We start from the raw sequence: 17,621 nt of genomic DNA, 5'->3' as shown, positions 1-17,621 counted from the left end.
GAGAATCCCGCCCCAGGTTTCCACAGCTGATCACATTTCCTGCACATGTGGTTATCTGAGCCCACAGATCCACCCCAACTTCCCACATGTTACAGGATGGACATTGCAACGCATCCAAGATGGCCCACCATGTCTTGACTTTACTTTACCTACTATTTATCATAACCCTGGAGACTAGAAAATGACCCGATTGCTCCCAATAAGCTTTGTTACTGCTGGTAAACCTCACTTTTACGAATAAAACTTTAGTTACTACTAATTACCCAAGTTGTGAAACATTAATGTGCATTATTTCTGCTATCACTACTTTAAAAGTTGATTGACAATTTTGTAGGGCCATGCTAAATTGCCCCTCAATGTACAAAAATGTGTAGGTTAGATGGAGTTAGGGGATAAGGTGGGGGAGTGGGTTTAGGTAGGGTGCTCTTTCAAAGGGTCAGTGCAAACTCAAGGGGCCAAATGGCCTCCTTTGGCACTGTAGAAAATCCTTTTCTATTGCTGGGCAAGGGCAGTACAAGGGGCTGTGGGAGGGGGTAGAGGTGCATAGCTTGACATGGAGTGTTATGAGAGACCACAAGATGGTGGAAGCAAGGCAGACAATGGCATGAGGGTCTGCAGGCTATTTCATCCTTGGCCACACCCTAAAGTTATTGGTAGAATGCAATTAGGGACCAATATCTTTTTCCTGAACTGGACAAAGTTTGAGATTTTTAAGATACTCAGTGAATAATGTCACAAGATTCCACAGGGCTTTGAATAAACAAAAATAAACTACCAATAGATGGTCGTCAAGATAAAACAATTTAGAATATTTATCTTATCCTCTAACATTCAAGGTATGAGGTGCATGTGAATTTAAAAGAAACCTGTGATCAAACATATCTGCACAATAGATGACACGTGTGACCAAAACAGATTCCATTAATTTCTTAACAATGCACAAGGACATTAGTCAGACTGTTTGTCAACCAATCTCACTGAAACTTTACCTCTCTCACGAGAGTTTTCAATCATCAACTTAAAAGATCTCGCCTTGGAATTCTCTCCAAAGGTTGCTCCAACATGGATGGCTTCAATGATGGCCCACCTCTCAGGATTCAATCTCTCCTTCCAGGATTCCATTCCTCTGGATTCCCAAGTATGCTAAAACACCAACTAACAAGCACAATTTCAGATCTTTGGCCATGACAAGCAGAGCACGAATGATCCAAAGAGGTGCCTTTTCCCCAAAGGCTCGCAAGATGGAGTCACCAACCCTTTCTTGCCTTTTGGGTTTTCAGGGCTTCTCTTAAGCCCTCTTCAGCACACGAGGATGTCATCGACCTACCTCAGCTGGCTTCGATCTTACCTTCGGAGATCCCATTCCCCTGGATTCTCGAATATATACTCAAGCACCAAATTACAGGTGCAACTTCAGGCCATGCCAAGCAGAACATTACTGCTCCAAACGTGTACCTTTTCCTTACCTGCCCTCTTTACTTGGTGTACCCCTTTCTCTGACTTAGAGTCTGTTTCTCTGCTCCTCTCTTTTAACTGATCAGAACTGGGACATGTTTCTGTCTTTGTCTCTTACCTGGGACTTCTTTTTAGGACCTCTTCTGTCCCCTCCTTGTCACCTGCCTGGGACATATTTTGGAGCTCTACCTGTCCCCTTTCCATTGTCCCCTGCCTGTGACATGTCTTTAGACCCTTCCCAAGGCCACTCACTGGCGATGACACTGGCACCCAGTCACCAGGGCCATTTTTCTTCTGCACACGTGCACTGGACGGCCCTCTGCACAAACAATGTGAAAGCTCACTCCCAGTCTGTACACATGTGCGAGGTCTGTGCTTTGGCAGGGCTTGGACCTCTCACCTCTGAGCTCAAGACTAAGGTAAGTTTGGGTTTCTTAACAGGGGTTTTGGGGGGAGTGGGTTGCAAGAGCAGTGGAGGAAAATAGCTTGTCATGGTGGGGATGCATAAGACCTTTTGAACTTACCTTTCAAAAGGTTTCTTCAATAAGACTATTAGAAACATAGAACATACAGTGCAGAAGGAGGCCATTCGGCCTATCGAGTCCGCACCAACCCACTTAAGCCCTCACTTCCACCCCATCCCCATAACCCCGCCCCAACCCCTTTGGACACTAAAGGCAATTTAGCATGGCCAATCCACCTAACCTGCACGTCTTTGGACTGTGGGAGGAAACCGGGGCACCCGGAGGAAACCCACGCAGACGCGGGAGAACGTGCAGACCCCGCACAGACAGTGACTCAGCGGGGAATCAAACCTGGGACCCTGGCGCTGTGAAGCCACTGTGCTATCCACATGTGCTACCCGCGCTGCCGTATTGTCCACGACATGTCTGAAGGACTGTGAAGCATAACTTCTTAAAAAGCTGATTTTGCTTCACAACAAAAATTCCGAGTGTTCGGAGTTGCCTATTTCTACAATGGAGCCAGCCAGGATGGGAATGCTGGATGCACGCTCATGATCCGCACCAACATTCACCCTCACACCACAATATCAAAAGGTGGCAGAGCTGTGATTTCCAGAATCAGGTTCCCGCCACTAATTTCTACAACTCCAGGGAGTCCCACTGAGTTTGTGGTCATTAGGTATGTTCAAGGATGAGATGGAGAGATTTTCAATCAGCAAGGAAATCAAGGGTTGTGGAGACAAGGTGGGAAAATGGAGTTGAGGATTATCATATCAAGTCAACCATTATCTCATTGGATGGGCTGGAGCAGACCAAATGGGCGAAATGGCCTAGTTCTGCTCCTACGCCTTAAAGCCTGTGACATCCAGTCCTTAAGTTTGGTTGCCAATGAAAGGTCTACAATAGGTCGTGGTGCCCTCTGGTACTCATTACAAATGTCACATTTGCACGGATCTCTTCCATGAACTCGTGTACTCTTCATCAATCACACCTCCACCTTTTAGCAACATTACTGATCTTTGACAAGATGTGTGAGCAGATTGTCTGTGTAACCTTCAGATAATTTGTTTTTGTTTCTTTTTGATTCTTATCACCGAATGTCAGTGACATTTCTCTAACACTTTGGTTGGAACGGCCAGGTACTTTTAGGAGATGCAATAATGCCCGGATTAAATGAACTGAATATCTACTGACTTCACAAAAACATTGTCTTCCCATGCTCTAGACGTATTTCATTTGTGATTTTTTTTCATGTAAGGCTTACTCAACAGCAAAAGTGTCTTACAATAGACTACATCAGGATTAATGAAGTACCTTGCTGCAGCTATTTTGAATCCAGTAAGAAGTCTTACAACACCAGGTTAAAGTCCAACAGGTTTGTTTCAAACACGAGCTTTCGGAGCGCAGCTCCTTCTTCAGGTGAATGGAGAGGTATGTGTGAGGTATGTGTGTGAGGTATGAGAGGTATACCTCTCCGTTCACCTGAGGAAGGAGCTGTGCTCCGAAAGCTCGTGTTTGAAACAAACCTGTTGGACTTTAACCTGGTGTTGTAAGACTTCTTACGGTGCTCACCCCAGTCCAACGCCGGCATCTCCACATCATGGCTATTTTGAATGGTATCAATGGTCTTACAATAGACTACATCAGGATTAATGAAGTGCCTTGCTGCAGCTATTTTGAATGGTATTAATGGTATCGTGTCCTCAATGTGTTGTCATCACCAAACCTAAAATAAGTCGAGCCTTTATACTCCTTAACCTTGCATCGATATTCACTACCAAGTGATCCTAGGGAACATTTAACTAGTATGTGGGACAAATTGTCAAGTAGTACAAGCACTATACATCACAGTTAAATGAAGGGCGGCATGGTAGCATAGTGGGTAGCACTGTTGCCTCACAGCGCAGAGAACCCAGTCTCGGGTCACTGTCTGTGTGGAGTTTGTACATTCTCCCCGTGTCTGCGTGAGGCTCACCCCCACAACCCAAGATGTGCAGGTTAGGTGCATTGGCCACACTAAATTGCCCCTTAATTGGAGAATAAATCATAGTTTCATAGGATTTATAATGCAGAAGGAGGCCATTTGGCCCATCGCGTCTGCACCGGCTCTTGGAAAGAGCACCCCATCCAAGCCCACACCTCCACCGTATCCCCTAACCCAGTAACCTCACCCAACACTAAGGGCAATTTTGGACACTAAGGGCAATTTATCATGGCCAATCCACCTAACATGCACATCTTTGGACTGTGGGAGGAAACTGGAGCACCCGGAGGAAACCTACGCACACATGGGGAGAACGTGCAGACTCCGCACAGACAGTGACCCACGCCGGGAATTCAGAAAGCAAAGAACAGCATTCAGAAAGCAAAGAACACCCAGGACCTCATACAATCTGCCTGTACCAATTTTAAAGATCTGTTGCCAATCTAGGCGGAATCTCTGTAACCAGTCATGGCCCAAAAGACTGGATCAGGGCCCCTGCACCACTATCAGTGTCAGTCATTGCTGCCCATAGGTAACCATAGTTGTTGTCCTGATGATGGTCACTGATTCTCCAATATACGTCGCCAACCTTGCCTTTGTGTCCCTTAGGCCCAGGTGGTGGATCCCAGTGCTAATTTTCCAGTAGATTTGTTGTCCAATGACTGAGACAGCAGCCCCTGTGTCTGTGACCTGTGAGTCTTCTTCCTGGACCTCAGGACAGATGTCTTGTCGGGCTGCGGTGGTTCTTGGCCAATGGGTCTGACCACAAAGTTAAATGAATCTGGAACTGTAAGAGTAATTGCCGAACTAATGCTCCTTGTGACTAATACAATTACTTCTGATAAATCATTATCATCTTCTTCAGCCTCTGAATTCCCTGTTCATGAGTCACTTCAAAGGTACTGCTTCTCCGCTTTGTTTAGTTTGTTGCATAATAATATTTTGAGTCACACCTGAATCACCCGTTAACTGTTCCCAAGGCATGCCTGGCATTCATTCCGCTGTTGTTGCTGCGATAACTAGCTCTACTATGTACGTTCAAACAAATTTTTCCTGTATGGAACTCTTCAGTTGTATTGACGCTTATATCCAATATTTGGACAATCTCTAAATGTTGCAATCGTCGAATCCTCCATCTTTTATGACACAATGGACTATGCCATTTGTTCAACACGGTTGCTGGAAATGAATGTCGCCCCAGGAATTTTTCTTAAAACAGCACACACCTGCAGGGGCGAAATTCACCGAAGACCTACCTACGTGACGCCCATTTCCGGCGGGCAAAAGCGGCGCCGGTGACTCCGGCGTCGCGGCCTGCTTTTAAGCCCTAAATCTCCAGGAATATTGCCTGGTTAGAATGCAGAGGGAAATGCTGGGATCCCGGGGTGGGAGATGTGTCTGGATTTGTCTATTTCAGCTTCAGCCTCTGCGATTTCAGGTCAGTTTCACAACAACAGGAAAAACGCCCGGAGAGAGAGGGAAAAACTTTTGGCAAAGTTTCTGGGTTCTCCCTCCTCCTTTCTCCTCCTTCCCCCTTTCTCCTCCCTGCCCCTTTCTCCCCCTTTCTCCTCCCTCCCCCTTTCTCCTCCCTCCCCCTTTCTCCTCTCTCTCTCTCTCACATTCTCTTCATCCTGCCCTTTGTTCCAGAGCTATTTGATCCCCCTGTGCACTGGCACAGATTTACAGTGCGGTTTAGGTTCTGTGTTTACCCCAGGTGTGGGGGCGGGGAAAAGAGGGATGGATGAGATTAGATGGAGGATGATTTGGGAGGGGGGTGGGGGTGGTTCAATGCAGTGCCCCTGATGAATGCCGAACCCTCCCTCTTTTCCCCGCCCCCACACCTGGGAGGGAGGAGAAAGGGGAAGGGAGGGGAAAGGGGGAGGGAGGAGACAGGGGGAGGGAGGAGAAAGGGGGAGGGAGGAGAAAGGAGGAGAAAGGGGGAGGGAGAAAGAGGCCCAGGGGGTGGGGAGGCAGAATAAATCCAAATTCCTGTTTATTTCCTCAGACTCTTCAAAAGGTTGTTTCTCCCCTGGATTAGAAAAGGTGCCTTGATAATTCACAGCGCAGAACCCTTTCTGCGCTGTAAATTATGAAGGCAGAACCCAGAAACTTTGCCAAAAGTTTTTCCCTCTCTCTCCGGGCGTTTTTCCTGTTGTTGTGAAACTGACCTGAAATCGCAGAGGCTGAAGCTGAAATAGACAAATCCAGACACATCTCCCACCCCGGGATCCCAGCATTTCCCTCTGCATTCTAACCAGGCAATATTCCTGGGTTTAGGCAGATTGCAATATACTCACCAAAGCCCTGCTCTCAGCCAGAGGACGGACGGGACTCCCTGTCTCTGTCTCTCTCACTCTGTCTGTCCCCACAATCTCCCTCTCTCTCTCTCTCTCAAACAAAGACAAGGCAGCTGGGAGGAAGGAGAGCCTTGAGGAAGATCTGTTGATGCCCCCATCCAATGGATGCACGGGGCCAACGCACCGTTGCCCCCCCCTCTGCACGCCGCTGCCCCTACCCCAACCCTGTACCCCTACCCCCTACCTCTACCCCTACCCCCCACCCCCACCCCTACCCTCCCACCCCCACCCACCCTACTCCCCCCACCCCTACCCCCACCCCCCACCCCTACCACACCCACCCCTACCCCCCGACCCACCCCCTCCCACCCCACCCCTCTCCAAAGCCGCTACCTCCCCACAAATGCCGGTACTCCCCCCCCCCCCCCCACAAACGCCGGTACTCTCCTCCCCCCCACACACAAACGCTGGTACTCCCCCCCCCCACAAATGGCGGTACTCTCCTCCCCCCCCACACAAACGCCGGTACTCTCCTCCCCCCCCCCACAAACGCTGGTACTACTCCCCCCCCCCCACAAATGGCGGTACTCTCCTCCCCCCCCCACACAAACGCCGGTACTCTCCTCCCCCCCCCCACACACAAACGCCGGTACTCTCCTCCCCCCCCCCACACAAACGCCGGTACTCTCCTCCCCCCCCCCACAAACGCCGGTACTCTCCTCCCCCCCCACAAATGCCGGTACTCTCCTCCCCCCCCCCCACACAAACGCCGGTACTCTCCTCCCCCCCCCCCCACCAGACAAACGCTGGTACACTCCTCCCCCCCCACACAAACGCCGGTACCCTCACCCCCCCCGCACAAACGCCGGTACACTCCTCCCCCCCCCACACAAACGCCGATACCCTCCTCCCCCCCCACACAAACGCCGGTACTTTCCTCCCCCCCCCCACAAATGCCGGTACTCTCCTCCCCCCCCCACAAATGCCGGTACTCTCCTCCCCCCCCACCACAAAAACGCCGGTACTCCCCTCCCCCCCCCCGCGCAAACGCCGGTACTCTCCTCCCCCCCCCCCACAAACGCCGGTACTCCCCTCCCCCTCCCCACACAAACGCCGGTACTCTCCTCCCCCCCCCCCACACAAACGCCGGTACTTTCCTCCCCCCCCCGCACAAACGCCGGTACACTCCTCCCCCCCCCCACACAAACGGCGGTACCCTCCTCCCCCCCCCCACAAACGCCGGTACTCTCCTCCCCCCCCACAAACGTCGGTACTCTCCTCCCCCCCCCCACACAAACGCCGGTACTTTCCTCCCACCCCCCCACAAACGCCGGTACTCCCCTCCCCCCCCCACGCAAACGCCGGTACTCTCCCCCCCCACACAAACGCCGGTACTCCCCTCCCCCCCCCCCCCACAAACGTCGGTACTCTCCTCCCCCCACACAAATGTCGGTACTCCCCTCCCCCCCCCCCCACAAACGCTGGTACTCTCTTCCCCCCCCCCCCCACAAACGCCGGTACTCCCCTCCCCCCCCCCACGCAAACGCCGGTACTCTCCCCCCCCACAAAGGTCGGTACTCTCCTCCCCCCACACAAATGTCGGTACTCCCCTCCCCCCCCCCACAAACGCTGGTACTCTCTTCCCCCCCCCCCCACACAAATGCCGGTACTCCCCCCCCCCCCCCCACAAACGCTGGTACTCTCCTCCCCCCCCCACACAAATGCCGGTACTCCCCTCGGCCCCCCCCACAAACGCTGGTACTCTCCTCCCCCCCCCCCCACACAAATGCCGGTACTCCCCTCGGCCCCCCCCACAAAAGCTGGTACTCTCCTCCCCCCACGAACAAACGCCGGTACTCTCCTCCCCCCCCAAACGCCGGTACTCTCCCCCCCCCCCCCCGCCGCACTCGATGTAGGGTAACTGAACGACGTCAATCATCATCAATGGTTGACGCCGTTATAAACCTACTTTGATTTTCGACGACGTGATCCATGGCCACGTCGGCGGGACTTCGGCCCATCCGGGCCGGAGAATAAATCAGCCTAAAAATAAAATGACATCCTGCTGGCGCCAGCTGTTCTCTGAGGCGGGCGGCGGGATTTGAACAACGCCGTTGTATGGCGGCTGGGAGAATTCTTAACATGGCGGGAGCGGGAATAACGCCGCCGCCGGCCGATTCTCCGACCCTGCATGGGGTCGGAGAATTTCGCCCCTGATCTGACAGGGAGTCTGTCTCTTAGAACCGAACTCCAGTCAGAACAAGGAGACTCTCCTAATCTGACATTCTCGTGTAATCCAGCAATTTAAATGCGAACATGGAATCAGAGATCTAAAAAATGAACCTTCAATCCTTCATACAGTCTGTTAAAGCCTATGATATATTCCATGGTTTGATCCTTTGTCTTTCGAAATCTATCAAAGTCTGATCATACCTCATTTTTCTCGAAAATATCATCAGTGAACCCCACCAGAAGTTCGAGATCTCCATTCATATCCAAATGATCAACATCTAGCTCACAAAATACATTGTGATGATTTTAACTTTTGTAGGAAGCGACAAAAGTTAGAACTACCGGGTTGGGGGGTAGGGGCACAGTGGCACAGTGGTTAGCATTGCTGCCTCACAGCTCCAGGAACTGGGAATCAATTCCGGCCTCGGGTGACTGTGTGGATTTTGCAATTTCTCCCCGTGCCTTCATGGGTTTCCTCTGGTTTCTTCCCACAGTCCAAAGGTGTGTGGGTTAGATGGGTTGGCCATGCTAAATTGCCCCTTTGTGTCAAAACTATTAGGTGGGGTTACTGGGTTACGGGGGTATGGTGGAGGTGAGGGCTTAAGTGGGGTGCACTTTCCAAGGGCCGGTGCAGATTCGCTGGGCCGAATGACCTTCTGCACTGTAAATTCAATGATTCAGTGTCTTCCTTGGGATGGACATAACCCGTGACCACACACCCACTACATTCTTCTACTGGTCATTGGATTATATTCTGAAAACATTGATGGTAAATATACCATTTCCACAATGGCCAAAAGTATTGTGAGCTATTTAGCTTTCAACCTTCACTTTTAGTCAATCATTCGTTGCTGCATGCAGGGATGTTGTTTCCTCTGGCTGGGAAGGGGAAGTTCAAGAACAAAAGGTCACAGTCTCAGGTAACAGGATAGGCCATTATGGACTGAGATAAGGAGAAACCTTTTCACTCAGAGGATGGTGATCCTGTGGAATTCTCGACCACAGAAAGGCTGCGAAGGCAAAATCATTTGAATATATTTAAGATGGAAATAGCTACCATGTATCCTCATGGTAGTACGATAGTGAAGGAAGACACCAGAAGCAATCTTTACTTCAAATGCAGAGTGAAACTTACAGATATATATCTCCTAATTCCACTCTACTCCCTTGTCAGTGTAAACTATTTTGGGTTGGAAAATTGAACGAAACAGACTGAGGAACAAAGGGCGGAATTCTCCGCTCCCCATGCGGCCTGGGAGAATCGCGGGAGGGCCCCCGGACATTTTGTACGCCCCCCTCGTTCGGAAGAATCACTGCTCGCCGTTTTTCACGGCGAACGGCGATTCTCCGACCCGGATGGGCCGAGCGGCATGCCGTTCACGACCATTTCACGACGGCGGTAAACACACCTGGTCGCTGCTGTCGTGAAACGGGCGCCAGATGCCCGTTTGGGGCTTCTAGGCGGCCGATCTGGGCAAGAGAACCACGACTGTGTTCGGGAGGGGAATGGCCCGCGATCGTCGGACCAGCGTCCAAATCGGACGCATTATTTCCCCTCCGCTGCCCTGCAAGATCAAGCCGCCACGTCTTGCGGGGCGGCTGAGGGGAAAGACGGCCACCGCGCATGCGCGGATACGTGCCATCTGCACGATGATGTCATCCGCACATGCGCGGGTTGGAGTCGGCCAACATGCGCTTGCGCGGCTGACGTCATATAGGCGCCGGCCGCGCGTTATTGGCCGTGCCGCCGAGAACTCCGGAGCCTCGCTCCTAGCCATGCTGGTGGGGGTGAATCCGGTGCCGGGAGGGGGCTCCGAGGCCGTCGTGAAAGTCGGCCGATTTCACGACGGCTTTTGCGATTTTCCGCGGGAGCGGAGAATCGCGCCCAAAGTGTCTTTTTATATGTGCTCAAGTACCCATCCATTTAATGCCCTCCATCTGCAAGTTCTTTTTTCAAAGAAAATTCCAATTAAGGGGCAAGTTAGCATGGCCAATCCATCTACTACCCTGAATACCTTTGGCTTGTGCAGGTGAGACCCACACAGACACGGGAGAATGTGCAAACTCCTCACAGACAGTGACCCGGCGCTGGGATCGAACCCGGGCCCTCGGCGCTGTGAGGCAGCAGTGCTAACCTCTGTGCCACCTTGTCGCCCTTCATCTGTATGTACTTCACTTGATACAATGTACAGGGAACCCCATCATAAATCTTCTCCCCGGTGGAGGGCTCTCTATGGGGGTGTCCTCCTCCTTGACATCGGGGAACTGGGGTGGAGGGTGCTGTACACCGCAGTCCCATGGAACTGGAGGATGCGTCGGTTTACTGGTTCCCAAGGTGCCTGCGTCTTTTACAGTCTTGTGGAATCCATAGACCATGCATATATTAGTTGTGATAGACTGCACCCGCTTTTCAGATACTTGAAAACCCTTTTGCTGCAGTTTTGTTTGTAAGTCAGCCCCATGCTCCTGAGCAATGGGCACTTCATCGAATCAGAAAATTTACAGTGCAGAAGGAGGCCATTCAGCCCATCGAGTGCACCGGCCCTTCGAAGGAGCTCCCCACATAAGCCCCCGCCTCCACCATATCCCCGTAACCCCACCCAACCTTTTTTTATGGACACTAAGGGCAATTGAGTATGGCTAATCCACCTAACCTGCACTTCTTTGGACTGTGGGAGGAACCGGAGGACCCAGGGGAAACCCACACAGACACAGAGAATGTGCAGACTCCGCACAGACAGTGACCCAAGCCGGGAATCAAACCTGGGACTGTTCGAGCTGTGAAGCAACTGTGTGAACCACTGTGCAGCCTCTTGTGCTACCGTGCCACCACTTCAATGGTCTAAGGAAAACAACCTGGGGCTAACCAGCCTCTTTTGATAGCTGAAACGATCCAGCCCAGGGAACAATCTGGTAAGTCTCCTCTGCACCTTCTCTAGTTCAATCACATCCTTCCTATAGTGTGGCGACCAGAACTGCACAGAGTACTACAGCTGTGGCCTAACCAGTGTTTTTTGTAGCTCCATAATAACCTTCTTGCTAGGGCAGCATGGTGGCGCAGTGGATAGCACTGCTGCCTCATGACGCCGAGGTCCCAGGTTCAATCCCTGTCTGGGTCACTGTCCGTGTGGAGTTTTCATATTCTCCCTGTTTGTGTGGGTTTCGCTCCCACAACCCAAAGATGTGCAGGGAAGGTGGATTGGCCACGCTAAATTGCCCCATAATTTAAAAAAATAAATTGGGTACTCTAAATTTAAAAAAATAACCTCCTTGCTCTTTTACTCTATACCTTGGCTCTCAAAGGCACGTATCCCATATGCTGACATGCATCCATGCAGTTCTGGATTTGTTCGCCTTACCGGTCCTCGTTGAGGGAATCTTCCTTGACTGGACCCAAACTGACTTCTCTTTGAGGGCACCGTATTTTCAGTAGCACGTTTGCCCGCTGGTCTTTAATTCCAGTTTATCTGGGCTGGGTCTCCCCCACCTCATTGAATTTGGTTTTCCACTAAATAAGTACCCTTATTCTGGATATTTCCTTGTCCATTTCCATAGCCAATCTGAATCCTGTGATACGATGACAAATGTCCCCTTAATGTTCCCTGTTGATCCAATGATCCCACTTCATTCCCACAAAAAAGGTCAGAAATGCTTTTCATTTCATTGGACTTGAAGCATAGAAAATTCCCTGGTCACATTCGAGGAATTCTCCTTTTCAGACTTTAAACAGTTGCTATCCCAGTCTATACATGGATCATTGAAGTCTCTCCGTTATAACCACTCTATAATTATAGCTCTGCTGTGAAATTTCCATACAAATTGGTTCCTCTGCATTTTTCCCACCAGCTGGTAGCCTATGGAATTCCAGACCTGGAAGACTGTGAGCAGTTCTGGTCCCCTTATTGAAGGGAAGATATACTGGCATTGGAGACAGTCGAGAGAAGGTTAACTTGGTTGATCCCGGGTATGGAGGGATTTTGTTATGAGTGGAGGTTATGCTAGTTGGACCTGTACTCATTGCAGTTTAGAAGAATGAGAGGTGACCTTATTGAGACATATAGTATTCTCAGGGGAGCGTGACAGGGATTGTTTCCCCTTGTGGGAAAGTCGAGGACCAGAGGGCATAATCTCAGCGTAAGGAGTTATTCATTTAAGACAAAAATGATGAGGAATTTCTTTTCTCAGAGGGGAGTGAATCTGTGGAATTCTCTACTGCAGAGAGCTGTAGCTGCTGGGTTGTTCAGTATGTTCAATGCTGCAATAGACTGATTTTTACTCAGTCAGGGAATTAAAGGTTCGAGGGGATAAGGCAGAAAAGTGGAGTTGAGGATTACCATATCAGATCAGTCATTGAATGGTGGATCACACCCGATGGACTGAATGGCCTACTTCTGCTCCGAGGTCTTTTGGTCTTAAAATACAACAAGAAATGTTTTGGTATCGCTATTGTTTCTTCGCTCTCGTAAAATAGTGTAAACCAATAAACTATTTCCACTGTTTGGGGAATCAATGGCTTGAGAGAATTGTATTTTTTAAATGCTAGAATTTAGTGGTGAAATTAGGAAACACATCTACACAGAAGGGATAATAGAAATTTGAAACTCATTCTGAAAAATTGCAAATTATTGGAGCTCAATGGTTAATTTTAAAACTGAAATTAATATATTTTTAACCAAATGTATGTAGTGATATGAGGAAATGGCAAAGATATACAGTTGGGTTGGAGATCAATCACAATCGCATTGAATTGACCAAAGAGTCTTGAGGGTCTAAATGGCCTTCTTGTGTTCCCCTCATCACTGTTCCATTTTCTGAGATGCAGAGGCAAACAATTAGCGAGGCATCGCATGCAGATCACTGTCCAGTGGGCCTTACTGGACGGTCTGAGAGATTGGGTGCCAAATAAGATGTTCTGATCTGGGACAGCCTACGGTGGCACAGTGGTTAGCATTGCTCCCTCACAGCACCAGGGACCCAGGTTCAATTCCGGCCTTGGGTGACGACTGTGTGGGATTTTCACTTTCTCCCCGTGTCTGTGTGGATTTCCTCCAGGTGCTATGGTTTCATCTCTCAGTCCAAAGATGCGCAGGTTTGGTGGGTTGACCATGCTAAATTATCCTTGGAGTCCAAAGATGTGCAGGTTAGGTGGGGTTACAGGGATAGGAGGGGGTAGTGGGCCTGGGTGGAGTGCTCTTTCGGAGGGATGGTGCAGACTCAATGGATACTGTAGGAATTCTATTCCCTCGTTCTTAAGTCTCTCAATCTCAGGTCCCAGACAAAAATGGTCCCTTGAATGAGGTCCCAAATGCTGTTGCCCTCATGACCTGTATCCAAGCCGCACCTTCAGGACGAGAGAGCTGGAAACTGTACAGAAAGTGAATACTATGGGGTTTGTTACCTGGAGAGATGATCTGTTTCATTCCCTTCCACAGTGTGTACAGTAATGGGCTTCGAAATCCTGTGTATTTCTGTCTGGGAACCATCAGTATCTCTGCATCTTCATCCCTTTCTGCACCTTCCAATTTTTCCTCTTTATCCAGGTACCTGTTTGAATGGGAGTGATTTAATCACTCACTGCTAGATACAGACTGTGAAAACAGTGTAAAACTGTGTGAGAGTTTGGATTAGACACTCACCTTTCTCTGTATCTTTTCAGTTCCTGCAGGACAGAGAATCAGATACATTTCAATAAATATATGATGCTGTTCAGTTTATAATTTTTAGTGATGTGCATTTAATGATTTTTATAGAATGTGAAGCTGGCTGTGATTAGATCGATAAGAATGGAACCAGGCAGATGCAGTCCCATCCCTTTCAAAGGGCGCTGGTGGAGGATGGTGTGGTCAGCCATGTGAAAGACGAGAGAGGTCAAGAAGGATGACGAGGGACTTTTTGTCATGTCTACAGGATCACAAGATACCATTTGTCACTGTGATAAAAGCTGTCTTGTACTATGCAGAGACAAACACCCATTGGAAGAACCCAGACATTGAGTTCCAAGAAAGATGGGGATGAATTTGGGAGGTGACAACACATTCAAAGTGTTTGGAGAAGAAAGGAAGGTTGGAGATAGAACACTTTCCAAGGATGGAGGGCCAAGGTTTTTTATTTTTATAAGAGAACTATTGTGAACGAAGGTGAATTTATTTACAATTACATGCTTAGTACAGCATCTGACTCCCAGTGCAGACCTTGCTGGGAGGATCAGTGTGATCAGCTTGAGTTGGGCCTATTTTTATCCCCTGCCTTAATGAGCCCCAGGTGGTTGGCCTCCGCCCCTTACTTATTCCATTAGTCCCACAGGAAGATCAATGATTGTTTCCCGATGGTCCTCATCGGGGTTATAACAATTTTCAAGGAAGAAGAGGAAGATTTGAAGAGTGGGAACACCATCGGAAAAAATGGACATTAACATTTTTTTTTTAAATTTAGAGTATCCAATTCATTTTTTCCAATTAAGGAGCAATTTAGCGTGGCCAATCCACCTATCCTGCACAGCTTTGGGTTGTGAGAGCGAAACCCACGCAAACACGGGGAGAATGTGCAAACTCCACACGGACGGTGACCCAGGGCTGGGATTCGAACCCGGGTCCTCAGCACCGTAGGCAGCAGTGCTAACCAGTGCCACCGTGCTGCCCAGGGGAAACATTAACATAATAAGCTAACATGGGTCTGGGGGGGGAAGTCGGGTGGTCAACAGTTCAGAATGGTTAGTATGGAGGGTGGGTTTCACTGACAAGTTGCAATTTGAGAGGCCGAAGTGGAAATCGGAGAGAAAGGGAAGAAATACAAATATTCAGGCATAGGGCAGTGGGAGGAGCACCTTAGTGGGCTAGGGGAAGGCAGAAAGGTAGCAGAGGCAACTGATCAGATGTCCTCAGTCTTAGTGACAAACAAATCCATGAGCTCCATTGCTGGAGATACTAGGAGACCAAGAAGAAGGGCGAAAGAAGATTGTTTAAGAAGCAGTGTATCTCTTTCCTTCCATTTTGGTTCCAGTTACACTGCAGCCAGTGTGAGTTGTTGGCACTGTTGGACAATCTCTCTGACACTCCGATCTCAATCCTGAGTGATACCTGTTAGTCCTCAGTCATACTGTGTATTGTGCATTGTTGAGATTGAGTTTGAGCCCTGTTATAAAACATTGTTTACAACCACGGCAACAACTTGGGATTGAGTTACAACGAATCACCTTGAGAAAAGCAATACAGTCTTGCTGCTTGATGTCTACAGAAAGATTTGATATCTTCTCCTCAAGTGACGCCAGTTCATCTTCAATTCTTCTCAAATTCTCTTCCATTGGCCGCAGATCTTCCTCCTTTTGTGTCCTCAGCTCTTTGATTAAATGTTTCTCTTTGTCTTCAAGATATTGATGGATTTTAGCAAATTGTGCGGAGATGTCTTTCCCCAGGGATCCAGTGAGTTCCTGTGACAGTGAGAGAGATCATTTAAACAGCGGGTTGTTAAAGGGTTTCTGTGTTTAAAGGGAACTGAAGTCATCCTCACCTCCAGTTCTGAAATCTCCCATTCCTGCTGCTGTTTTAATTCACTTTGATTTTTCTTTTCAGTCTCCATGGAATCCAAGGATAATTTCAGATGGTCCTAGAAAAGGATTTAGATCTCAGCAAGATTCATTGTAATGTCTGCACAAACTGAATAATCAAAGACCCCTCCCATCAGGGTTATTCTCTCTTCCAAACTCTTCCATCGGGTAGAAGATACAAAATTCTGAGAACGCGCACAAAAAGCTTTGTCCTGTTGTCACCAGACCCCTGAATGACACTCTAATGGATTGAACTGATCTCTCTGTGCATCTTCTCTACTGTTGTAACACTATAACACTGGGCAGCACGGTAGCATGGAGGGCAGCACGGTAGCATGGTGGTTAGCATAAATGCTTCACAGCTCCAGGGTCCCAGGTTCGATTCCCGGCTGGGTCACTGTCTGTGCGGGGTCTGCACGTCCTCCCCGTGTGTGCGTGGGTTTCCTCCGGGTGCTCCGGTTTCCTCCCACAGTCCAAAGATGTGCGGGTTAGGTGGATTGGCCATGCTAAATTGCCCGTAGTGTCCTAATAAAGTAAGGTTAAGGGGGGGTTATTGGGTTACGGGTATAGGATGGTTACGTGGGTTTGAGTAGGGTGATCATGGCTCGGCACAACATCGAGGGCCGAAGGGCCTGTTCTGTGCTGTACTGTTCTATGTTCTATGTTCTATAATCTGCATATTTCACCTGATGTCTATGTATTTACATTGTGTATTCATCGTAGTTCTTATGTTTTTCATGCATGGAACGATGTCTGGACTGTACACAGAACAATACTTTTCATTGTACCTTGGTACACATGACCATAAATGTAAATCTAACTGTAAGGGGAGGTGTTCGGGGAATGTTAACATGTGGACACGAGCAGTTTATAAAAGGCAGAGTGAAAAGTATTGAATCAGACCAGGGACAGCTTCAAACTAACAACAGGTTATGGTGTGTAGAATATATGAATAGATTTTATAAGGCAATTGTCAGGGGAAGATGTTTCAACCTGTGAGGCCACTTTCATAGAATTTACAGTGCAGAAGGAGGCCATTCAGCCCATCGAGTCTGCACCGGCTCCTGGAAAGAGCACCCTACCCAAGGTTAACACCTCCACCCTATCCCCATAACCCAGTAACCCCACCCAACGCTAAGGGCAATTTTGGACACTAAGGGCAATTTATCATGGCCAATCCACCTAACCTGCACATCTTTGGACTGTGGGAGGAAACTGGAGCACCCGGAGGAAACCCACGCACACACGGGGAGGATGTGCAGACTCCGCGCAGACAGTGACCCAAGCCGGAATCGAACCTGGGACCCTGGAGCTGTGAAGCGGTTGTGCTATCCACAATGCTACCGTGCTGCCCTTTAACAAACCCAACAATGTCTCTACTTCCTACGGAAGCTCAAGTAGTTTGGCATGTCTGCATTGACTCTCACAATCCTCTACAGATGTGCCATAGAGAGCATCTTATCTGACTGCATCTCAGCTTGGCATGGCAACTGCTCGGCCCAAGATCGCAAGAAACTGCAGTGTGGTGAACTCAGCCCAACGCATCACACAAGCTCACCACCCTCCCCTTGATTCTGTCTACACCTTCCGCTGCCTCAGGAAGGCAGACAGAATCGTCAGAGACCCCTCACATTCAGGCTTTGCCC

The 17,621-nt window shown here is 49.3% G+C and overlaps 1 protein-coding gene across 1 annotated transcript in view; it reads right to left on the bottom strand.

Annotated features, from left to right (window-relative positions):
* The window catches only part of LOC119975419 (zinc-binding protein A33-like), a 36,127-nt gene that overhangs the window by 13,567 nt on the left and 4,939 nt on the right, over positions 1-17,621 (bottom strand). The window contains exons 2-5 of the mRNA XM_038815050.1: positions 15,939-16,034; positions 15,625-15,858; positions 14,069-14,091; positions 13,831-13,976 (exon numbers count right to left, since the gene is read on the bottom strand). Of these exons, the coding sequence (XP_038670978.1) occupies positions 13,831-13,976; positions 14,069-14,091; positions 15,625-15,858; positions 15,939-16,034 (499 nt within the window). The remainder of the gene's footprint in view (positions 1-13,830; positions 13,977-14,068; positions 14,092-15,624; positions 15,859-15,938; positions 16,035-17,621) is intronic.

This window comes from Scyliorhinus canicula, chromosome 13, assembly GCF_902713615.1.
Source record: "Scyliorhinus canicula chromosome 13, sScyCan1.1, whole genome shotgun sequence".
Taxonomy (NCBI): domain Eukaryota; kingdom Metazoa; phylum Chordata; class Chondrichthyes; order Carcharhiniformes; family Scyliorhinidae; genus Scyliorhinus; species Scyliorhinus canicula.
Note: the sequence above shows the minus strand (reverse complement) of the source record. Positions and strands in the feature narration are given on the sequence as shown.